General features: G+C 43.5%; 1 protein-coding gene across 3 annotated transcripts in view; it reads right to left on the bottom strand.

The window, feature by feature from the left end:
• Positions 1–100: 100 nt before the first annotated feature.
• Positions 101–25,108, bottom strand: part of nav1a (neuron navigator 1a) — an 85,754-nt gene continuing 60,746 nt past the window's right edge. For 2 of the 3 annotated variants that reach the window (XM_008286152.1, XM_008286154.1), the window contains 25 exons: positions 22,657–22,795; positions 18,809–19,112; positions 14,334–15,153; positions 13,725–14,246; positions 12,882–12,923; positions 12,429–12,577; positions 12,155–12,337; positions 11,978–12,057; positions 11,389–11,466; positions 9,753–9,836; positions 8,495–8,603; positions 8,290–8,411; positions 7,165–7,349; positions 6,900–7,062; positions 6,600–6,798; positions 6,425–6,513; positions 6,230–6,328; positions 5,936–6,107; positions 5,302–5,567; positions 5,046–5,197; positions 4,890–4,961; positions 4,582–4,787; positions 4,360–4,478; positions 4,082–4,270; positions 101–2,756 (listed from right to left, as the gene is read on the bottom strand). In XM_008286152.1, the coding sequence (XP_008284374.1) occupies positions 2,661–2,756; positions 4,082–4,270; positions 4,360–4,478; positions 4,582–4,787; positions 4,890–4,961; positions 5,046–5,197; positions 5,302–5,567; positions 5,936–6,107; positions 6,230–6,328; positions 6,425–6,513; positions 6,600–6,798; positions 6,900–7,062; positions 7,165–7,349; positions 8,290–8,411; positions 8,495–8,603; positions 9,753–9,836; positions 11,389–11,466; positions 11,978–12,057; positions 12,155–12,337; positions 12,429–12,577; positions 12,882–12,923; positions 13,725–14,246; positions 14,334–15,153; positions 18,809–19,112; positions 22,657–22,795 (4,639 nt within the window). In that variant the 3' untranslated portion in view covers positions 101–2,660. The remainder of the gene's footprint in view (positions 2,757–4,081; positions 4,271–4,359; positions 4,479–4,581; positions 4,788–4,889; positions 4,962–5,045; positions 5,198–5,301; positions 5,568–5,935; positions 6,108–6,229; positions 6,329–6,424; positions 6,514–6,599; positions 6,799–6,899; positions 7,063–7,164; positions 7,350–8,289; positions 8,412–8,494; positions 8,604–9,752; positions 9,837–11,388; positions 11,467–11,977; positions 12,058–12,154; positions 12,338–12,428; positions 12,578–12,881; positions 12,924–13,724; positions 14,247–14,333; positions 15,154–18,808; positions 19,113–22,656; positions 22,796–25,108) is intronic. The other variant, XM_008286153.1, reaches the window with a different exon arrangement.

Raw genomic sequence — 25,108 nt, 5'->3', positions numbered from 1 at the left:
AGGAAAAAAAAAAGTGGTACAATCTAACTTATAATTACACACAGTAGCATTAGCGCCCTCCAGTGGATGCCAAGATGTAAACACACAACCAAGACAGGTATTGATGTGAAGAATGGCATGACTTTATTGTGTCCATTGCTCAATGTTAGACATATGGGGTTTGATGTGGCTATAGAGACATGCCATACAACCATTATGAAGCCCACTTTTCAGCCAAGTGCTCCCTCCTGCAGGAGGAAGACAATAAAAGCACAGAGGACGCTCATTTTCTGCATACAGGGGGGGCCAAGCTTTCTCTTTAGATCTCTCTCTTTAGTCTTCGTGATTGTTGTCGCAGATGCAGTGACTATTTACAGTGTTTACAATAGTGACGTCATGTACAAAAGAGGAAGAAACCTTTACAAATATTTGCATAAGAAAAAAAAAAAAAGTCTGCTCTTTAGAAACAATGCGAAAAGAGGAAAATATCCAGTTATTAAAAATCCCTCCCATGATAAGGTTTAAGCGTGGTAGGTCCAATGAAAAGAAAACTTTGGGAACACACCGGGGACACATGCATCGACATCTCCAGGCTGATTTTCCGTCCCTCCGCTCTCGGGCAACTCCTCAGCGATGTCAAGTCGTTCACGCTTAAGTTTCAAATGGTGTCAAATGGCACACAAGCAGCCAAGTCATGATACACATTCACCGCAGCGTTATCCAACACATACATCATCTTTACCAACAGCTCGTCACGATGACTACCCCGTCGAAAACCATGACCCACTTTACACCCAAAGCTGGGCATCAAGGTGATGACGTTAAAGTGACATCAGAGTAGGTCAGAGGAAGTAATCGTGTTTCCTCTACATCGAGGCCTCTGCGTGGTAGATCAAAGCAGCTCCGAAGCAGCTTTAGGCCAAATTGTGTTTCAGGCACAGATAGACTTAGGCATCATGTCTCTACTTTACACCAGCACCTTCATCGGAAAATAGAGAAACATCTGGACAGAATATGGCAGTCTGAGGTACTTCAGGGTGGAGGGGGCTGAGAGGTTTGAGAGTATCTCAACTACCTACAGTTTCCTTCTCTTGCGCAACTTTTTTTTATACTTTCCTCCTTCATCGCAATAACAGTCAAGATGTGAGCAATAAATACTGTAATCCACTACTTTCTAGCATATTTTTTCTTATGTGCAAACCAATGAAAGAAAGGAATGGGAGGAAGCCAAACAATGCATGAGAAGGAAACTGATCTGCAATTTGAAAACAAGTTATCAAAGATATAAAAAAGCAAATGCAAAAAGGAAGGAAAATATTACTGGTACATTTTTTTTTAATCTAATAGTGTCTACTTCTGCTTTTGGGACGATGAATGTAATATGACGGAAACGGTCACGGCGGTGCTGTTAATGCCTCTCAGACTCAATGGCATGTCGAGTATACATTGGTGATATTTACTGTATACAGGCAATCGTTGAAGATGACTCAGTACAAAATCCTACAAAATCAAGACTTTCAAAGCTGTATCCTCAGCTATTACAAGAGAAGTTTGTGTTTGAAAACTCATATCTAAATACAGAATATATGCAAGCATAGCCAGAAATGGTAGGCCGTTTTGGCAGACAAGCAGTTTTTGTGTGTTTTGTTTGTGTGTGTGTGTGTGTGTGTGTGTGTGTGTGTGTGTGTATACAATACAGTATGTTGAGCTGGGTTAATGTCAGTTTCTGTGGTTAAGATATCAGTACACATTTGGCTACTGAGTTCACCAATGGTGACATTTTTGTTACAGAATCACCCTAAAACTGATTCGTTTCATTATTCACCCATGCATGTCACTCCTGCAGCTTCACAGTTATGATATTTGATCCATGATAAATTGACAAAACTGGCTAAACTAAAAAAAAAAAAGAGAACATTCAAGCCTATTTTCATAGTAGTTTCTGAGTGTGTGGCATATTCTACTGAGCACCTTTGATAAGACTGAATGCACCAAGAGAGCACTGAGGCAGGAATCGATGCTGCCATCTACAGGATTTCATCTTGAACTGCATGGTTTGGCCAAACTGATAGTCCCCCTATGTGATACATCATCACCGACACAGCCTCCTAAAATCCAATTATCACAAGTAAAAAATAAAGTGCATTTTAGCTGTTGTCGAGTGATGGTTTTACTTCTAGAGGAGTCACACCGTTTTAATTCTGAGGCTTTTTCTTTTTTTTTCTTAAGTGAAGTATGTGGCTTCAAAGAAAACCTTTAAGCACCAATAGTTGAAGTGAAAGTTGTGACGGTCAAACAAAAAAAACAAAACAAATGGGTCTTGATCAACAGGACTATAGGTAATATTTTGCATCATACTATTCCGGTCACCATGCACTTGCAGATTCAACAACAACCCATCTGGGACAAACTGAGGGCAGAGAGAAGACAAGTCTTTTCCCTGACGCGATCATCACAGCTTCCTATTAAATCAGTTTGTCTTTCCAATGTTCTGATAGCAGGGCAGAGCAAACCCTTTGTCCATAATCACTCTATCTGTAGATCCTTTACATTTAGCTTTGCAACTGCTCACTGAGCACACGATAAAAGTTCATTATTGAGTCTTTGAATTCTCATGGGGACTGCACTGGTGTCAGCCATAATGTGGAGTCCATAGTTCCTTAGCTTTATTGACAGTCAAATCAGAGAGTAGCTTGCAGAGTGGGATCCAGACTGCCTTCCCTCTCTGGAGACTCTATGTAGTTGGCTGACTCCTGGAGTTTCAGCAGCATGGCCATCTGGGCAGCAGGAGGAGACAGAATCAGAGTGAGTCAAACTGCAGATGAACAGACTTGAAATGTTTCTTACATTTATCTTGTGGACACGTTTAGCATTATGGCAACCGACGAGTATGATTTCATTTATCATTCAACATTCCAGCTACACATTGTGGTATCTTTCAACTGAACCCCCGAGGTCAGCACCTTGCATGCTCGCTTTCTGACATTGGGTGCAGCGTATTTGTGTATGTGAAGCACATTCAATAAACTGATGAAACACCAGTGTCCACAGAGCGCAGCGATTTACAGGAAAACAGCTTCACTGTTCACTGCACAAAGAACATTTCCCACTTCTACTGTATCAGTGTCGCAATAATATTTGGAAACAGGGGTTCTATTTACGCAATCGCAATGAATGCAACATTTTTAGCAGAACTTAGCACTGACACAGCTGTTTTTATATTTTTTAACAGCAGGTCAGTTTGAATTTTTAGAGAGCGAAGGAACAAGACAATGCAGCCACAGTGAGCTGTTAGATTAAGAGCTGCAGGCAGGTTCCTGTTCTTGTCGTTCTGTGGTCAATTATTGGTTGATGTCATATTAATACTGAAACTATTTCAGTTTGCCTGACTCGGCTGCAAACCTATACAGAAACACTGATGCACCACTTGCTCTTCTGTTGCCACCAGCTGTGCAAGAAATTACTGCTCAATTACTCTTTTCTGCATACCTTACTATCTGCCCACATTATTTACTAATATTCATGCATGGAAAGAAGAATTGTTTGTCTTGCAATTGGTGAATGTGGGAGTGTTTTATGTTTCAAAGACAACACAGGGATTTTCCTGAGTGATTTGATAGGGTTTTCCAAGGTAATATTTCTTCACCTGGGACCATGGAGCAAACTATTTGTGATGCATTTCCCTCAATATACCAATTTAAAATGAAATTTAGCAAGAAATCATGATAATGTACACATATGCTTTGCACACTTCAGGGCATGTGTAATAAACTAACTGCAGCAAACAAGATATTTTGCAGCATTAAGGCTTTAAAAAAATGTTCTCTTGCAGCCTTTTTACTTCTTCACCCCTTTCCCCATTCACTTTTAAGTTTCTATGAGTTGCAAAGTATTGCTATGAGGATTTTTTTTATGTATGTGTATTGACCCCTCCACCCCTCCTGTGTTCTAAAGACAGTCTCGGCAGATCTGATGAAGAAGACAAAGTCTACAGTCATCATAATCCACAATCAGGAAACCTTCTTCTTGTGGTGAAATCAATTGTACGGGAGGGACACAGTTCTTGAAGTAAAACACATCTCAAGACAAAATGTTCACTCACCAGTGGGTCTGACTCCAGTGTGCTGGGTGGAGGTGTATCTTTGGGGGGCTTCTTCTCCTCACTAAGCGGACCTATGCTGGGAGGAGGTAGGTGAAAGAGCCTGGACTGGTCCTGCTGTGCGTTGGGCCAAGGCAGGGTGCCTCTCACCCACTCCACTGGATCCTCCCATACTGCTTTGTGGCCGTGCACCTGAGAGAACAGACAAAAGTCCATTTTATAACAGAAATATTCTAAGGAGTTTCCTTTTGATAGCGCTAATATAACACTATTTGTGTCACCTTGATGCCATCTTTGGCTCCCTCCTGCAGGTACGGGATGATGGAGTGGTTCCACAGGTCAATGAACCACTGCCTGAACTCTGCCATTGACACTGGGCAGGAGAGGAAGAAGCAAGGACCTGGGAGGAGGAAAAAAAAATCAGTTAACAGGCCTCTATCACATCCCTATGTTTATATTCTGACCCAACGCCTCCTCGGTCAGCCTTAATCACCGTATCTCACCTATGAGGAAATCTGAAGTGCTGTGTTTCTCCAGGAACGTGTGCAGGTGGTACCAGAGCTGCGGGATCCAGTCCAGCACACGGAGGAGAGCCTGGTGTTGCGCTGAGTCCTGCTCCTCCTGCTGGTAGGCCTCTACAGCTTTACGGTGCAAGTACCTCAGCAGAAACCCGTTCGCCGGCTCCACATTGTTGGAGAACGTCACCATCCTGCGAGCCAGACATGTTTCTTTTACTCTGTGTGGAAGCTTTAGTTTGTGTTTGACAATGTAATAACAAGGAGGAAAGAGTGTGAGCTTTATCTGTGCTCACCTGAAGCTGAGGTGCAGCCCGTGGTTTGATGACATCTTCACAGGCTGATTGGTTGTTCCAATAATGTAAGGACTGAAACATCGGCACAGGCAATTAGGTTTAAATTCCACAAGACAAACCTTATTTAACTCTTTGTAACTGTTTGAAGTGACTCACCATTTGTGATACTTGCAGGTGAGTGCCCCGTTCACAAGCTCGGTGATGGCTGCTGAGTCGCTAATGTCATCTATGATAACAACCAACGGAAGTTCTCCTCCACTCTCTCTGTCAATCTGATTGGCTAGATTTGACAGATACAACTGCAAGTCCTGTGAAAGCAAAGAACAGCAAAATAAATAATTTTGTGGGGCTATGAGAAGAAGAAAAAACTTGAACAGAATTGCCTGACATGAAATCCTGAGTCATGTTTTACCTTCTGCGACTGGCGGTGCATGTTGAAGGTGACAGCAGCGCTCCGACTGAGGAGACATGGCTCGTGTACAGCCTCGGATGAGTCGGTCCGGCTGCGCTGCAGGAGGTAGTGGGCCAGACGTTGAGCTAGGTAAGTCTTTCCTGTCCCGCTGGGCCCGGACAGAACGAGGCGCCTGTGCTTCGTCAGCAAGCTGATGTAGTGCAGCATCATGGGCTTTGGAATCAGAGTTTCGAACACCAGCGAGTCAACGCATTTTTCTTTGAGACCTAAAGAGGCGAGAGAGAGGAGAAGCAACCATCACATTTAACACTGTGTTGGCTTTGTTACATTTTTAAATCCCATTATTATCGTGTGGCAATTCATTAGCACTCTGACATCCTTTCATTAAAAATTCTAAAAACTTGGCTATCAGAGCAGCTTATCCAAACCAAGGACATTACATTTTTTTTTTTTTAGTTTTTGATAATGTACTGAAATAAATTAAGTGGCTGCTCTTAAGTTGCAAATCTCAAATTTGGAAAATAGTTTCCCAATAATTGTCACATCCTCACAGTTTCAATCAAACCCATAGTGGTTCCTAATGGACCAAGAAACTAATCCCAAAGCTTGTCAGGGATTTGTCATATCTTCTAACCTTTCAAGGTGACAAAAATTCGAGCGGGACCGTTGCCAAGACATCGATGAGGTAATGCTTGGGGTTTGTCCCCTCCGATCACCCTCTGCCCTCCCTGGGCCAGCTGGTACATGTGCAGGGAATCACAGGTCAGACCCAGGCTGGCTGTGGGGTCCACTTGATTTAAGTAGTCCTACACAGAAGAAGAAAAAAAAAAAGATCAATACGTTTGAAGATTCAGCAACCAAATCACAGGCAGGTCATCTGCAAAAACACTAATATCCATACAATCAAATAAGACATGATTAGACTTACTTTGAAGGTTTTAGCTATGATGGAGTCGAGACAGGCCCAGTCGGTCCTGGTATTGACCAGAACTGAGCCCAGGTAGTATTCGTGCTGCTGTTTACTGTCCTACAGGCACAGAGAGGGAAAGAATGCACAGTTTCCACATAGTTCCCTTCTAAACTGTTGACATTATTGGATTTTGTGACTAATAAAGATGTTTACCTCTGCTTGATCTCCAATACGAACCAGCACTTGTGTGCATAGTTCTTCACGCTGGGAAGACGCAGTAAGGACGTCACCTGGACACACTTCTGCAAGAGAGGAGAACACAAGGAATACATGGACGCTGCACATCGCTATGAACTACATGCTGTTGAAGGTTTTGATTGTGTCTTACCTGGATCTTTACAATCGTTCAGACTCAGGCTGAAGGACTTGGTGAGGGACATAGACATCGGCTGCCTCAGTGACGGCCCCAGGAGCGAGGCCAGGCCTGAAGGCTGAGAGGTGGAGGAGGTGGGACCTGAGCCAGGGAGGTGCAGCTGACTCCCTGTTTTTAAATGGTCATTTTCCGCCTTCAGATTCTCCACCGTTGACTAGAACACAAGGAAAATAAAACTTCAAGTTGTATCAATTCACAATTCCAATGTCATTCACGGACATGCTGCATGTTCCTGAACATGGACGCAAAACAAACCTGCATGTTGTTCATGGCTTCTCGGAGCTGCTCCAGCTGATGTGCGGAGCTTAAGGCCTCTAGTCGGATATCTGTCAGCTTCCTCTCCTTCTCCCACAGCTCTGAGCGCAAGTCTGATACTGCTGTTTCCTCATTGTCTCCCTCTTCTGTCGTTTCCATGATCCTGAAAGGGCCAAGATGCTCTCATCAGAGGCGGAAACCAATAAAAGCTAAACCGGCGAGCTCACGATTGAGTTAAAAGGGTGGAAGGTGTTTGTGCACTTACACAGAGGAGGTGGCAGAAGCTGAGGTTTTGAGGCATGAAGGCTGGTTCTCGTCTCCGTCTCCGCCTTCATGAAGCATTTTTGGGGAGTTGGGAGCCGAGGAGTCTGGGGTGGCAATTTCCTCGATGTCTGAGTAGGTTTTGGCTCCTTTCTTGATGCTGAATGCCTTGTTGAAGGAGCTCCTCAGCTACACAGAAACAGAAGAGCAGACAGACAAACTGAGATACAGCCAGACAAATGATTACTGCATGTAGAACTGAGACGGTAAAAAAAAGAAGGAAGTGTTAGAGTTGTTAATTTAACACATGCTTAACATTAAAGGAATAGTTTGCCACTTTTGCACGGTATCCAACACCCTATAGATCCACAATCTGTTGTTTTTATCTTTCAATATTTGTGCGCAAATAATAAATCAGACACGTGAATTTGTGCCACATGCTGTTTTCTTGAGTTTTTAGTGCTAAGCTAAGCTAACCGGTTAGCTTCACATTTAACTGAGAAATATCAGATCAAGTTTACCTTTGTCAAGACAATGAAAAAGGGCATTTCCAAAAATGACAAACTATTCCTTTATGCTGCCATTTGATGCAGCTTGTTTCAGTCGGTAAATTTAGTACCAGTCAGGGTTACGTGGTAAAACTGTCACAGGACTGACTCACATATTTTAACAAAAGGATAAAATACACAATAACGCACTGTGTAAAATGAGGAGAAACATAACTGCAAAACTGCTTTTGATGTTTGATGATTACGCCGAGAGCTTCACTTTTTATGGAACATCATTTCTGCTGTTTGCCATTCAAACTGAGTTACAGCCAGCTATTCAAATAAATATTCACAGAACAGGCAGCCGGTCAGTGGTGTAGGATGTCAATCAGCAGAGATGGAGGGTACTTGAGGATCGAGGTTTTAGATGGTCCATCATGCTGTATGATAGAAAATTACATTATAGGGACGCAATGACTGCACTCACCTCGAAGACCTGAAACAGCAAAATAACACAACACAGAGGAGGGAAAGACTGGTCATACTCATCCGTGCTGCTTTGTCATTTTTCATTAAGGAGAATAAAACAGACAAACACCAGACTATGAGGATTAAACGGTGCCTCGCAATCGCAGTCTTACCCAGCTCTTTTTCTTCTTCTTCTTGGCATCTTGGTCCTTCAAGCTGCCCACACTCGACATACTGGTCAAGCTGTTCAGACTGGAGATGCTCTCACATGAGTTCTGACGTCGAATACGCACATCTGGAAAATATAAGTCAACATTAAAACACTGATGGATGAGCAGAGGCAGAGAGAGAGACAGATTAGCTGGTTAATGGACGGACCTTTCATGTTATCTGGGGCGTTTAAGGCTCCGTGTATGACCGCCTGGGCTTCTTCATTCCTGGCCTTCAGAGACTCAATAGTCTCCCGTAGCTCCACCAGCTCAGTGTCCTGCACAAGCATTCAATAGATGACAGAAAGTTAGGTTGAGGTCAGTCTTTTTTGTAGGACAATGACTTCAACTTTTTACCCCCCCCCTGCAAAAAAAAATGTTTTCATTTCACTACACTGTGTAGTTAATGAGGTCTTTAAGAAACTAGGACAATTCAGAAAATGCTTCTGGGGAGAGACAGTGGAGACAAAAATTGGGAGAAAATGCAAATGACTCAATGATTATTTCTCAAGTAATTAATAGTCCATCAGAATGTGGCGGTTTTAATTTATTCCCATCAATACCTCATTCAGCTTCTCTTCTCATTCTTGCTCCCATTTGCTTTCTAATTTTCTCTTTCTGTAAGTTCATTATAGTAGCACATGCACCATCGCTGCATTACACACTGCACTTCTGTAATGATGTAGTGTAGCTGAAAAAAAATGTCGGATTTTCAAAATATGGAATAAAAATGCCCATTGTTTTTGTGGGTTGGGTAAATAATGTTTGATGTTTTAGTCAAGCACAACAACTCAAGTGAACTGTATGAGCTCATACACCTGGCGGGCTTGATCCCCCCCTCACAATGTGAACAGTTCAAAAGGACAAAGAGCCCAGAACAACAGAGCCTCTCTGTGCTGCTTATTGTCTGCTGAAGTCGATGCCACTCTGCTCTAAATGGAGCCGCCCGGCCCATCTCCTCAAGGTTAAAGAGTGTGTGCTCCAGGCTTAGCTGCACAGGTCAGCGCACTGGCACGAACAACAAAGACTTTTTTTTCTGGAACGGTCTAGACAGGGCTTTCAGAGGGAGCAGCAAGGCATGAAGCACTGAGAAAGACTCCTCACATATATATATATAGCGCCCACCGCCTAAGGCACTGATCGGTTCATTCACACCAAAACAGATACAAAAGCAGAAGAATGCAGGAATGTAATGTTTGCTGTGAGTGCACGTGCAAACAGCTTATCATTTGGCCTTCGGAGTTTTTCATCCACTGAACCTCTGCGCTGCAGCCTGGGCCTCTTACCCTACATTCAGGCTGCGATCAAAGTCACCTCACTCCACGTTAGCTCTTAGATGACTGCTCATAAGACGTGCATAATAGAAGAATGCAGCTGGAATTTGGGTTTGTGTGTGTTTGTGTGTAAAAGTGCAGCTGTGATGTTACCTTTTGTTCATGGCTTATTGATAGACTCTGCAGCCGAGTTGTCATCAGCGCCAAACTTTGCTCGAAGGCGGCCACCAGATTTGCCTGCATAGAAGAGACGAAAGCAGCAATTCATTACATCCTCAACTTTTTTTTATCAGAGTAGATGCCTATATCAGAACATCATTGAGACATAAATACACTCATACGTATTTATAGAGGATAAAGTATAGGAAGGCATATTAGACTCAAAATTGAGATTCACAGAGGAACCGATTCATTTTCTCTGCCCCTTTATCCCTCATACATGCAGGTGCTAAAGAGCTGAATTAAACACAAAGGCTGAACAGGATGTCTGCTGTGCAAAATTTCCCTCCTCCCTAATCTCTCTCTCACACTCACCTCCTTTAGCCTTGAGGAGGAAGGGAAAATTACTTTCTATTCTCATTTAAAGGATGGTATTAATACAGGAAAATAATGGCTTCAGCCCAGTCATTAATCCAGCACATAATCATGTTGTGTTTTGTTCATCTGTTTTGCAGATTCACTGCCGTTACATACTAAGGTCAAACTGTAAAAAGAAAAATCACACACACACAGAAACACTTGATTGATGTGTGCTGTATGGAGCCATGCATTATGCATGTGTTTTATCGCTGCAATTGGATAAATGAAAATGCTGACAGAGTGGTCATGCAGAAACAACCTTGTATAGAGGAGAGAAAGGGCGAGCCACCTGCCTGTGTGTGTGTGTGTGTGTTTTTGTGTGGTGAAGCTCAGTGGCTTGAGGGGGGGAAGGCAGGGGTTCAAAAGGAGGTTAGAATTATTCAGGCCAAGCATGGACTAGCTGAGAGTGCACAGAAGTGATCTACGACTGACATAGCACAGCTTGGATTTAAAATCTGTCCATGTCTCTTCCCTATATGGTACGAAGGGTAAATCACTCGCCTTGTGTGAGAAGTAAAAGAGGTTACGAAGAAGGTAAGTGAGATAATTGGATGGATGTGACTGTTACAGACGGCGCGTTGAGGTCTACGCCCACTGGCTTGCAAAAAACACGTGAGAAAAGCACAGTGGCAATAAACTCATCTATCACCCTTCATTCATCAAAATTGTATGACAGAAAAAATAAAATAATGAAGGCATTTCTAAAGAACAAAGCTAAAGGCACCCACGCATTCTGCCTCTTTTGTCTGCCATCACTTGCTCAACACTTGTGGCGCCTCTGAGTATCAGTTACTTAAGCCTCAAGGTAGATGTCAAGTTGGGCAGCTCATCAAGATGAGTGACAAGTATTGAGGTGTAAAATCAGAGGGAGGGACTACTACTAATCCTGTAGTTGCCCCGAGGTGAAAGGGTGCATATTGTAGCTTTAATGACTGTGGTAAAATGTCATTCATATAGGTTGTTTCAGGGTGACTCATGCAATTTAAGTCCTTACCTCAAGCTCAGATGAGTGACCAATGAAGGTAAAATAAATACTTTCCCACTTTTTTTTCATTGCTACAAACGTGTGTGATGAAATGTCAGAGTTGAATTGCATTTTATCTAAAATATCTGCAGAAAACTACTGAAAAAGTGCTTTAGACGCTTTCTGTTAAAGGGCAGCTGCCACGGTGATTAATGATTAGCAATGTAGCAGACAAATAGTACATACGTTTGCGGTCAGCTGTGTGGTCAGGTTAGACACTTTCTCCTGAGACGATTCCAGCTCTCTCCTCAGCTTGCGTATTTGCTGCAGGGAAAAACATTATTGTTGCATTATAACAGTCCAAAAATAAAATAGCCAAGGTCACAAAAGCTGATAATGACTGATACTATACAAGTGAGAGGATGGTGCTCATGAAATGAATAGTAGAGTTGTTTTTCCCCTGCAGACAACAGGGATGGAGAGTGATGGATGACAGGGAAGAAACAGATGAGACAGAGAGGGAGGAAGGACACGAAAGAAAACACTCACCTCTCCCTGAATCCTTTCCTCAGCCTTGGCAAGGAAGGGGAATAAAAAGTCAAGATGTTAGAGAAGAGACGAGAAAAGACGAGAAGAGAAGAGAAGAGAAGAGAAGAGAAGAGAAGAGAAGAGAAGAGAAGAGAAGAGAAGAGAAGATACTAATAAGGTATAGTCTCAAGTGTCTGCTGTTTTGAGTGTGAAGCGAGAGACAAGTATCATTGTGCACACATCCATCCATCCATCCATCCATCCATATATACACTTAAATACACACCACCACCTGAGCTGTAGCTACCTGATTCTGCATGCTGCCCACACTCACCGAAGAGTAGCTTGACGAGGCATTGGATGCCAGGGAGAGCACAGAGCCATGAACTAGGGCGTAAAAATAAAAAAAGCAACAAAATGAGCCAATAAGCCAGATATGACAGAACAGAACTTTACTGGTATGAAGGCAAATCACTGTACTCACCTTCGTCATTGGGCTCCCTGTCCCTGAACGATCCGGAGCGAACCATTCCCATGCTGCGGGGGCGTTCAGCCAGCGACAGTGTGCTGCCCAGCGGCGACGCCCCATACAGCTCCATAGAGGCATCATGTGTTGGGATGCTGTTAGATCGAGTCATCCTCGGAGGTCCACCAACAGGACTGGGCACTATTAGGAGAGCAGAGGGGTCAGAAGAAGGAGCAACAATCTGCAATATTCATTAAGCGAACGCATACATAGTGTATTTGTAGACACGCACCCATACTGGTCTTAGAGGTGCGGGGCAGGGAGGTGGGCGAGGACAGCAGGGGAAGCGTGAGTGAATCGGTCATACTGAGAATAGTATGAGAGTGCCTCCTCTCTCCTTTCTCCTTCCCCTCTTCCTCAATCTGGGAGGCACTGCTGAAACTACAGAGCAGAAAATGTCACTGATAGTAAGAGGTCCAGCTTGGAACACCTCTAGTGCCAGCATTTTTCAAGGAGAAGAAAAAAAAAGACATAACATTCGAAATGCTGCCAGTATGACACAATGACAGACAATTTTGAAGAGATCACGGTGAGAAATATGAGTGACAGAAATGTCTCTTAGCCATATGGGCAGGATGGACACAATCTGTCATTCAGAGATGTTCTTATCAACGTGATCCCGGGAATGCGTCGAACTATCAGAGCCTGACAGTGTGATGTATGTGTTTAAGTGTGCGTGCCTTACCTTAAGCCTTTCTTTGGCAGCGTGTTTCTGTCTCTCTGCGAACTGTGGAGATTAAACAGCGTCATTATTTCACCGCTTGGTGCAGGGAGTTATTAAACTCTCAAGCACAGGCAGTGGGCACAAAGAAACAGTACGACTGGCAGACAGCTGGTGTCAGCCAGCAATTATGACTTGAGTCAGTGGGGCCGGTAGAAACACTGATAACAGGCCTGTAGTAATAACAGCCTAGGAAACCGTCAGTGTGTTTGTGTGGTTGCCTTCACTTGTTGTTTGAACTCATAATGTAAATACGGTTTTGAGTCTTTTCATGAAACTGAATGCAACAAATGTACCACCAAGTAGCTCTGTTTGTATAATTCGGGCTATATTCAGTAGCTCTATTTATGTTTAACTTCTAGTTTTCTGATAAAATCACCAACTAAGTTCTAATAGGTGCCATTACAGTTATATCCAGACAGAAATAATTCAGACAGAATTCAAATGTCACAAAAAAAAGCATATTTAAAAAAAAATTCTGGACTTCTAGGATCATCTGGCTTTTTATAAATGCCCCGGCTCCACACGTTTGTCAGTATGAGCAGCATTTTGACATCAAATGCAAACTAAATCGCCTTTCCACATGCCAGATCAACAAGCTGAGGAAAACGTGTGACTGCAGTGTAGAACAAACTGAATCAGATATCAGAGCTTCTCACTAACCCGCCTCCCCAGAGCAATGAATGATATTGGTGTAGATCCTCAGCCGACCAGGAGGTGGAGCTACACGGCTGTTTTGTAAAGTATGCATGTCTGTGGGTCACTATATGTGCAGTTAAGATGGTATATCAGCAGAATTGAACTGACCTGTCGTTGAGACCCAGTGAGAGTTTGCTTCCAGAGCTCCAGCTGGACGGAGGGCCTCTGTCTTCCTGTCTATCTTTGTCTCGGGACTCTATGGTGGTGTAGCCTCTCACCAAACTCTCCCTCCCCCTGTCCTTCTCCCTCTCCTGGGGCTCTGGGGCCAGACTCATCTGGAGCGGCAGAGACTCCATGCTGCGATGTAGCCCGGACATACGAGGGTAGAGCAGGGGAGAGGTGTTCCCTTCACTCCGTTCAACCCCCAGGGAGGTGACCTGCCTGGGTCCCAAACCTATGCTCGAGCTGGAAAAGCAGGCCGAAGAGTTCACATTGAGTAAAGGGGCGGGACTGGGGGTCAGGCAAGGGCTAGTGGAGCTGCCTGTAGAACTAGAAAGGTCTTGGAGCTTAGAGTACGGAGGAATCTTTGGAGGCAGCGAGTCCTGAATCTCCACATCGAGGCTGTTGGAGTTCAGCTTGTCAAGTTGGGCCATGGATGGAGGCTTTGCCAGGCTGCGCACCCCAGACAACCTAAATGCACACAAAGACCACTTTGAAGCAAATGTGTATTAATATTTTATTTTGTATAAAGTATGTGTGTGTGTGTAACTGTGATACCTGTGTGTGTTGGACGGGGGCAGATCCATGCTCTTGCCACTGCTGGGAGGCCTCAGTCCATGTAGCTTCCCTCCATTTTCTGAGGGGGTCTGAGCAGGACTTCCCTTTAGAGAACCACCTCCACACTCAGAGTCAGATACTACAGCTTTAGCTTTGGCTCTCTCTTTCTCCTTCTCTCTGTCTGTCTGATTGACAGGACTGGGACTCGGGATCCCGCGTCCCCCTGTCTTACTCAAACCTGTACCTGAACCAAGCCCTGAGGCGGGCTCTTTGAGCCTCGAGCCCTGAGGGCCTGTGGTGGAGGGTTTCATTAGCCCAGAGCCTGTGTCCATGGTACTGCTCACTGGGCGAGCTGAGCTCGGCCTGGTTAGAGTCAGGGTGCTTGTCTTAGCTGGGCGAGGCAAAGAGCGATACTGGAGAGACGTCCTGGCATTTGGAGAGAGAAAACCACTTTGGTCGCTGCTTGAAACATCTAGACTTGTCTTACGTCCTCCTCCACCAGCACCGGGCTTAACAGGAATACCTGATGTTTTGGGAATCTTCCCCACTGTTGCAGAGCCTGTAGGTATAGCGCTGCCACCTGTACTTGTCACAGTAGGCATATTGTTTGTGCCATTACTGGTAGCTGTGGTGGGTTTTTTGAAACCAAAGCTTCCACCAGTTGAGGGTCTGACAAGGCCAGATGGAGGTTTTCGTTGCTCACCAGCTCCGGTACCATTTCGATGGTCTTTTCCAGCATCAGATGAGGAGCGCTGAAGACCTGAAGTCTTCACTGCCAACCGAGACTTATCCATGGGTTTTCCATCTGACTTCACTGTACCTAGATGAGAAAAAAAAAATCAGATGAGTAGCTTGAAGAGTATAGCGCAGTGTCTAGTGATGACTGAGACTGACCAAACCATATTAGGACACGATATCTTATCTTAACACCTACAAGGTCTGACTGTCTGCTGATAAAAGCAAATCCCCTTGTGAGCAGACATACAGTTTGTAGACCAAACTCACAGCCAGCTTTACTCTCACACGCATTGTTATCATGCACTTACTCCTCTTTTCCATCCTGATGAACTAAAATAGTTTCTCTCTTTCCAGAATGTCCGGCTTTCCAGTAAGTGAACTTCTGCATGTCACAGCTGTGGAGCACTGAGATCAACATGTGCAGTATGGCTGTGGAAAAGTGGTGTTCACATTCATGAAGCGTGTCTGCGGGCACAAAACTGCATGAAACATCCAGTAGAACTGACTTTCTGTACCGTTGAAGGCTCTTTGGGGGGAAAGAGGGTGGTGGGAGAGATAACTTGGAGAAATGAGGGTGATTTTTTTTCCCCATCTGAACATTTCCCAGTTGGCAAATTAATTGGACATGTTTGGAAGTTATTAAGAGAATAACACATGTGCACTGTATGTACCACCCACACAAGTCCGCACTACCCACACTTTTAATTTGTATGTAATGGGACTTGTTATGTGAGGTTTATATACAAGGCATTAACAGAGTCAAAGAACTGCTGTTGAATGAGACCCACCGGCGTGCTGCCTGGGGACATCTGGAGTCACTTAAAAGTATTTATAAACCCGCAAAAGACACATACACACACATAGGGCCAGACATATATACCACCGATGGTTCTCGGTGATCAGATCTTATAGGAATGTGACACTGACAACACATTATGCCTGCAGTTTTTTTGTAAATGTGAAAATTGGGTTTACATGTCAAGTCATAAACTCAATCCATTGTGTAACCGCAACGTTGGCCATTCCAAAAGCATTAGGCTGAAAAAAAATACACTCTGTTGGCAGTAAAACACACTGACAGACTCAATGTCGTGTGTATTAATTTTGACATAAATGAAGCCTGAATTACTGACTCAAGCTCACAGCTTGACACGGCAGCATGCGCGGAAGAGACGATGAATCACTACGTGCCTTGACGCAAGAGGGCTGCACGTCTGAAGAACTGGAGATCTGAACAGGATGGTGAAATTCAGACAGAGCGGCAGACGGGGAAATTATTTTCATCAAATTTCCAACACTGCCATCTCCGGATCTTAAAGGAAAATGGCTCGATATAAATGCTCCTTCCTCTATTTACGGCCACTGGTGCTAAAGGGAAGAGCAGTGGAAAGAGGGCAAAATGGAATGAAGATCTATCTATACTGTACACACACATAAAGAACTGCACACATGCTCACATTCCTATCTATCATTCCCACCAGCTTCCCATGGTGACAAACCACCTCATTGCTCGAGTCTACAATTCTGCTGACGTTGTCTCCCGTCAACCATCACCATGTGTCACCATAAGAATTTGTGGTTGTTAAGATATAGCATCAATGTTTATTTGTGTGTATGTGGGAGGTTTGTAGACATTTGAATGCATCTGTAGGTGTGTGTGTTATACGACCCGTCAGCAGCTCAGCATTGCCAAAATGATAAACACTGTACTTAGTGTCCCAGTTCCTAAACTAAATATTAATTCTAGCAGGTATGCAGGGTTTCAGTTCAAACAAAAACTGACAAGAACCTGTAAAGCAGTTACTTATCCTTAATAAATCTGTTTGTGTGTGTTTTTTTGTTTAGCAAACCTTATAATTAGTTGGTCCTGCTGTCTAACAATGCACACAAGAGAAACAGAGGCGGTGATCACAACAAGAAAATTTAAAACAAACTGCTGTCCAGGCTACCCACTGCCTCAGAGTGCAAACCAAATAAAGCGTTGCTTCTTTTGAAAAACAGACATTTTAATTACGAATTGCTAAGCTCATTTGCTTGTCATAAATTTGTCTCAGAGGGCTTCATAACCTCAACAACACACAATGTCCTCAGAGAGGATTGAGCAATGTTTTCTCTACCAGGACAGACACATCCAGACCTGCTGTATCTATAGGGTAAACAGAAGAATGGGAGTGGAAATTACATCACGAAGAAACAGAGGTAGGCTTTAAAGTAAACATACCATATGATCTAAGTCAACTTTACGTATAATAAGTGCACAAGATTGGGTTAAGATTTGAAGTGTTTGGACTGTGAGTACCGTTTGTCTTCAATAGTTTCCCATGAGGACAAATTCATTCTGAATTCATGAATCCATTCACTGAACTCATTTTAACAAATATTTACAGATTTTCTGCATGTCTCTCTTTTTTAAAATATCATCATAAACTCAATTTTGGACTGTTAGTCAGACAATAAATATCACCAGAGCTGGTGATATTTACTGATTTCTGACAATTCATTGTGATAATAATGAGCAAATTAAATGTTAATGAAAAACTTGTACGACCTGCTAAAATATAAACAATGCTAAGTATGTAGGACACCCATGTAGAATACATTTTTTATACTGTATAAATAATAACACAGTGTCTGTCTAGCCGATATACGGGTGTTCCCCCAAAGATGTCACCCATTTTGTGTCTCCTAAATGTAGACACAAAACAAATAAGACACAGCATCCTGCCAAACCTCAGCGATGAGCTGAGCTCAAGCATGAGGCCTAATAAAAGGCCTCTACTTAACTCTAACTATCTCCAAATGCCTGCTCCTGATGTGGCTGAAGTCACGAGCTCTTCTGCACTGATGAGTTACCAAAACTTTTTCCTGCCTGTTTTCACTTGACTTCAGCGTGTGATTAATTACAGTCTCATACTTGGTGGCAGATTGAGTAGCCCCTGACAGCAGATTCATATTGCAGACATCAATAACAATAACAGCCTGGCACCCAGATCACAGGCTGGGCTCAGCACACTTGTTTGGCATATCTGTCATTTCAACAGCTGGCAATGCAAACACAGGACGGTCCCACAGAAAGCGGACTGTTTACTCAGACCCGGACTATCTAGACCGGCGCACAACAGCACAACTAATATCCTGTTGTTTTGGTCGTCTATATGTGTGCGAGTGTGTGAGTGTGTACTTACGTAAACAGCACACAGATGGTGTGCTTAAAAGGCAGCTGCACAATCCCCACCATTGTGCTCTTTGTGTGTGAGTGTGTGTGTGTTTAAGTGTGATGGGTGACAGTCTTCAGGGCTGGCACAATCTCAGACGTGTCCACACTCACACACTTGCTATTAGAAACACACACTGTCTATAAAGGCCTTTATTTCACTGCTATAAACTCGCTCTGTTCGACACAAAAATAAAGCTTGGATAGGAAGGGCTATAGGAAGAAAAAACACTGCTGGTCAGTGTGAGTGTGTGTGTGTAGCTGGTTGGCAGGAAGGGTGTGGGTGGTGATGGGCGTTTGATACATGGCACTGCTTTCTAAAGGCCGGGAGGGTGGGCTGCAGCTGTGGATGAATGCGCGTGACAAAGACAGAGTGTGTCTGTGACTGTGTGGGTGTGAGACCGCCAGAAAGACGGGAATATTAAAAGACAGCCTGAGAAATGTGTCAGTGTGCTCAGGTTATGAAACCATCTCAAATGTAGCTATACATATATATACCGTCTGTGTGCGTCTCTCCACTCACCTGCCACCTTGAGTCCACTCTGAGAGGTGTGCGTGATCGGAGATGTGACTCCCACAGGTGGGTTCCTTCCTTTCTTCAGCACATTTCCTTGACCCAGAGTGTGAGGTTTCTTCAGCTCACCCCTTCCTCCTTCCAGCCCCTCCCCTTGCGGCCGCGTCTTTTTCCATTTATTGGCGGATTCGGACTTCAGACTTCCTGTATCGTAGACGCTGCTGCCCTGGCTCTTGCGGCTGGGTTTGTTATCATCAGAATCCCAGGACAGGCCGCTCTCAACTAGAGATCTCTTCTCTGCATCTGTCCGCATCTAGAGAAAGACAGACAGTGTGTGTATTTAATCTGATTTACTGAACATTCAGACAATAAGTACTTGTATGTCCCCAGCAGGCTGTAACTTTCCAGCCTATATAATGCTCTTGCAGCTCAAAATAACAAAACTTAGTCATGGCATCATGGCAAATGAGTATTGTTAACAAATATCAAAATGAATCTGACTGTACTTCACACTGCAGGCTTAAAATGTGAAATAAGTAAAATGGATAAAATGCCACAAAATGGAATCAGAGCTTTCTCACAAGACAAAACTGAGGAACACATGAACTTGTACACTGATATTTAAATCCAACACCTCTCCTGTTCTTTACATGCAGGTACACATGACTACCTTTGCCATGTTTTGTGACAAGGCCATAGAAAACTTAGACTTGAGTTGGGATTGTTCTGTCCAACTATATTTGGATATATTTGGGTAACCATTTTTTTGGCTGGTGTGTTTCAACTATTTTACACAAGGAAAATTCTTATGTTGAAGCTTTGGTGGACGCAGCAACTCCAACACATGCAGCTTCATAAAGTTAAGCAATGTAAATTGTATATGCCACTTCTACGTATAGAATATAATTCAGTTATTTCCAACTTAAATTGAATTTTAAGAACTGTACATAATTCACGTAGTCCTCCAGACTCCACCTAAAGACTACACTTAAGTTGCAAATAATGAATTTTTTTCTTTGTCGATTGAAAATGTGATGTAAAATGTCAGTAAATGGTGAAATGATGCCCATCAATGTTTCTCTAACCCGAAAATATCATCCTAAAATGTCCTGTTTGGTCCACAACTCAACATTAGGTTCAGAAGCTGGACACACTGAACTTTGACTTGTTTTCTTAGTCAAACTGATTAATCAATCATCAAACTAGCTGGCGATCAATTTAATAGTTGACGCCTAATGAAATATTGTTGCAGGTGTGTGCTGCTCTTTTTATTTACTAAATGACGGAGTTTTATTCTGGATGACTCTGATTCACTGGTGAATCTATTCGTATAACACAGTGCAGCTACTCCAGTTAGCTTGGGACACTGAGATATACGATCCAGTTGAACAACACATCGGATCATTTGAGCAAAATTGTGGGTATTTCATATTGAAATTACTACTTGGTGGTCACCACTGGTCACAGTCATAGTTTGGATTCAGACACAACTGCAGACTCTACCTCATCTTGATGCCTCTGAAGCAGAAAAACATGTCAGACTCAGCCAACCCAAAAACACACTCACTGATGTCTCATCTTTCCTGTCTAAATCCTATTGCATGCTCTGTTTAAACACTTCAAAAGAGAAGTGGACCGAGACAGTGTGGAAAGAACTGCCCAGCAAAAACAAAACACATATAAGCTGTACACACACACACACACCTCACACTCCCACACCATATTAAATCAGACCCACACACTTGACCTGCACAGAGAAAACAGACACACAGCCTAAACATAATCCAATAAGGAAGAATGTCAGATGTTAAACAAAAGGAAATGTGAAAATCAGGTCGGTCTTCTGTGTGAGTGTGGTGTGTGTGCGTGTGTGTGTGATGAATACAAGCAATATGTGTAAGTGTGTGTGTGTGAGAGCTTATGAGAGGCTACATGAAGACGGATATCACTAGTTTTACAGAAGCAGATTATTGTCCCTCCTGCAGGGGGCTGACAGTTACACAATGCATCAGGAGGTGTGTGTGTGGGTGTGTGTGTGTGTGTGTGTGTGTGTTCATGACATTGCACCCAGTGATTCTCATGAGGACTCATATGCTGAATTCCTTTTTTATTAAAACCAATAGACCCCATGGGCAGGTTCACATGACATGAGGAGGAGGTATGCCTGAGTGTGTGTTGTATACGTGTGAGTCCTGTTTGACCAGGCCTTGCTGATAAAACACCGTCATTTCCTCACACACATTCCCTGATTATTGAAACAGGTGGAGAAGATACGCATGTGGGCAGATGAGTGTGACAAAACATGGATGACATGCAAACAGACAGACAGTGAGGTACATTTTTGTACTGCCTACATATACCACTGTCCTCTCTAAAACATGTCTTCGTTGCACCTTCTTTCTTCCATTATCTCTCTCCTCCACCCTCACATCCCTCTTGAGCATGTTATACAATATGTGGGAGATGATGAGGGGTGGATGCAAAAATCAGTTGCCTTTGAGGAAATTAAAATCAACGGGAACAAAAAGAAAGAAAAAAAGGTTGAGCGATGCGGATGAGAAGCAGAGACCGAGAAATGGCTTTGGGACACACAAAGACAAAGAGGAGAAATGATCAGCTGAGACTGCAGACAAGACGGGGAGTCATGTGTATTAGAAAATGTGGGGTTCACGATGATGTGATCGTTCGTTGCCATGGTGATGATGCCACGGGGTGTAATGGTTGCTATGACTCCTGCGACTAGGCGTGGAGGGAGGCGCCCTGGTTCTTCCGGATCGCTGGCCCGGATGCAGGACTGCAGATGGCCCCGTGTGTGTGTGTGTGTGTGTGTGTGTGCAGATGGCTATGCTCTAGACCTGTCCTTCAGTATACGGGAGAAGACAAAGACCCGCACTCTCAGCATCCCTGTGCTTCGGTTGCTATGGTTACACCGATTCCCTCTCTTTCTCTCTTTAACTCCCTCCGTCTATCGCTGTTGCTCTCCCTCTACAACCCCACTATATTAGTCACATAAACCACGCTGCGGAGGTGTGACCTAAATCAGACACTCTAGGATAACACACACACACACACACACACGCACACACAGTCTGGAACCCATATAGCTACAGATGGATCTTAAAGAACCTCAAGCCGAGCCGTAAACAGGATTTTAGAAGCACTGAGGTCCCAAATCCTCCAATCCACACAATAAATTCCCTAAAAGCACAGCATAGATACAATGTATGTGCATTGTGGGAAGAAACATTTTCACTCAGTGCAGCTGCTTCTAACTCCAGACAGTCGGGCTAAATATACTACTGGACTGGGCCAAAGCTACAGGTTCTGGATCAGCTCCATCAGGTGGGTAGAATCCTGGCTGGAAAATACAATTTCACTAAATCATAGCCTGAGAGGGCCTAATAAAAGTCCCAGCCCTCTAAAGAATCAACAACATGACAGAATAATGAAAATGTTTGTTCGACTGCTGCAGATTACTGTAGGTCAGTGACTGACAACTACGCTGATGATCACACTAACTGACTTTCTCTGTCTACAATTAAAAATCCGGCTCACAACTAAATTTTAAGGCGCCCGACATAGAACCAATGGGAGGCTCGCGAAACAATGCAGCCGGCCAGCATGCTGTGTGTCTGTTGCGGCAAACATTGATTGCTGCAGATGTGATAAATATTATGTGTGTGAGTAGAATACCTAATCAGGCTTTGTCTCTGGTACCTGCAGCCGCGTGCGTCCTCTGTACACTGGTAGAGTGTATGACACATCACTCAGCACCTCATCAATACCTGCGCTGATTAACTGTTTAATCGATGCCCTGCTGTGCCAGACGGCCGCTCATCTGTGTGCGTCGTACGTACCACAATGGCTGAGTTCCTGCGAGAGCCAATGGGAGTGGTAGGGAGGGAGTTGAGAGTGGGACTCGTGTTGAACTCCTCGGAGCTCAGGTTGTCTGAGCCGTCGCTCAGTCCGCTGCTGATGGAGCTGCTCTCATCCCAACTAAAAGAAACGACGACAAAGACAACATGTTAAACAATATTCACGGATTACAACTATTGCTGGAAGCTTTGCACATGAAAATATAGCGGAGTGGTTGTAAAAACAGAAATGATCACATATATATTCGCATTTTGATTGCAGTCTGCTGTGACATCTGATGACTGCATGTTGCAATGCAGAGTGTGTGAAAAATTGCAAGCAAACCTTTAGCTTAAACAGATGGATAACCAGTTACAACAGTGAGCAAAAACAACAAAAAAAAGTGCAAGTGCTGGCTTAAAATATTGAACAAATGGTTAAAATAGGTACATTTACAGACAATGCATCATAAACCAATGGCTGGGAAACAGTGTGCATAAAGGATCACATCTTGTTGTTAGGAGACAGATGCAATGTCGTAATTAACAAATGCACCAGCATCTGTGATCAAAGGTGTAATTTCATCAGTGTTACAACAGCTTACCCTTCTGCGGTGCAACACTGCGACTATGCTGCAGTAATTAGGTTAAATCCAGGTGGATGACAGAGGTGTGCTCCTATTTTTGGTGCACAGATATGAGCTGTGGCCGGTCAGCTGGAGTTTAAGCCTCAACGGCATCGAGCATCCACTTATATCAAAGCGTCCTTGATCAAGATACCAAACCCCCTCCAACTACAGAGCAGCTTATTCCGTTTTCCCCCCACAGAGACTGATAAAGTGTCACGTATCTGACAAAAACAAAGCAATCTGTCAGATTAGTGGATATTTCCTCGAGTTTATTCACTGCATGAACTACCAAAGCTCCGCCAGCTTAGTTTACCACCAGCGGTCGGCTCACTTGGCTCCGTGTCTTCCAGTTTGCCTTTTGATTAAATATTCATACGGGGATCTCATTTAGAACACTGTCTGCTCTAAATACCCAACTTTCACACTGCATGAGCTGAAACACTTGGCGAACTGAAATTCGGAGCGCTCTTGACATCATCTCAGCCCACACACACAAAAATAGCACCTAAGTACATGTGCTGGTGCAAGCGCCCACGAGTGCATACAGGACTGTGTCACGACTGTAAAGGCAGAAATCTGATTAACTGTTTGTCTTTTTCCCAGCAGAAATTATTATGAGAGTCCTACCTGACAGAGACAGGTTGTGGGTGCTTCTATCATGGTTAACTTTATTTAGTTGTAAAAATCCTATTTACAGGGAATATTTCAACCTCAGATAGTGTTGGGTAGTTCAGTGTGTTCCAGGAAATTGAATCAAACAGTGTTGTACTTGAATTAGGCATTTGTGCAGCACAGTCAGTTTTCAGTTACTAGATTTATAAAATCCACGTCTCAGCTCTTATAAGCATCCAAATTAGGCATTAAATGGCCATTATGAGTTGCTAAAGCTCCCATAGATATTGCCAGTAGGCATCCTCCAGCACATAGGCCAAAAGAAGCATCCATTTAAATCACTGATAAATGGACAGAACCTCAGATTACGAAGGTAACCTATAGCAGGATTGTGCATAAATGCATGTAAAATTTAAGGAGGAGCCTGGAAACTTACAAAATCATGTGATTAACTTAGAAAAAGTGTGTACTTGCTCTAAAACCCATCTTTTAAAAAAAAAGAAAAAAAACCTAACCAAGTAGTTTTAGTGCCTAAACTTAAGTGGCAGGTAAACTGAAAGTCAAAATGAAAATAAGAAAATTATGTTTCCAAACAAAACATTATTTGGTATTGTGACAAATTTGGCCACATACTGTGTAACTCAAAAAATAATCGGCACAAATACATTCTTTTTCTCAACACGCTGACTTGTGTGAGAAAAGGTGTCACATGTGTGAAGCGCGTTTGTGGGTTTATATTCACATGCGCCTACATACATTAAATAGGTCACATGTAGGAAGTTAGGGGGTTGAGATTCGATCTCATTAGGGTCATTAGGTTAGACTGATGTCGTACCACACTGTAAAGCAAGTTAAGAGGGCAGGGCCTGCTTAATGAGGTCATATATACAGAGGAGGATGAAGGGAGCGAAAGCGGTGTGGGCCTTCCGGTTGGGTGCCTGTATGGGTCACGCTGCACCCTGGGGGGAGTTGATGGCGGGTATCAGGGAGACAGGGATGAAGGGAAAGCCCTCCCTGTCTAGGCTGGGGATATCTTGGGGACAAAAAAGAGCAGACGAGATTTTACGACTGAAGTGCTTGTCATGCTGCTCTGTCTACGGGCCAGAATAAGATTAAGGGCAAATTTAAGATTGAGAATAGCAAGATTGAGACAAACACATGCAGGATGTTGACCTACACTTTTTGTCTCAATATGAAAAAATATATATATATAT

The sequence above is a fragment of the Stegastes partitus genome, unplaced genomic scaffold, assembly GCF_000690725.1.
Source record: "Stegastes partitus isolate 25-593 unplaced genomic scaffold, Stegastes_partitus-1.0.2 Scaffold435, whole genome shotgun sequence".
NCBI lineage: Eukaryota > Metazoa > Chordata > Actinopteri > Pomacentridae > Stegastes > Stegastes partitus.
Note: the sequence above shows the minus strand (reverse complement) of the source record. Positions and strands in the feature narration are given on the sequence as shown.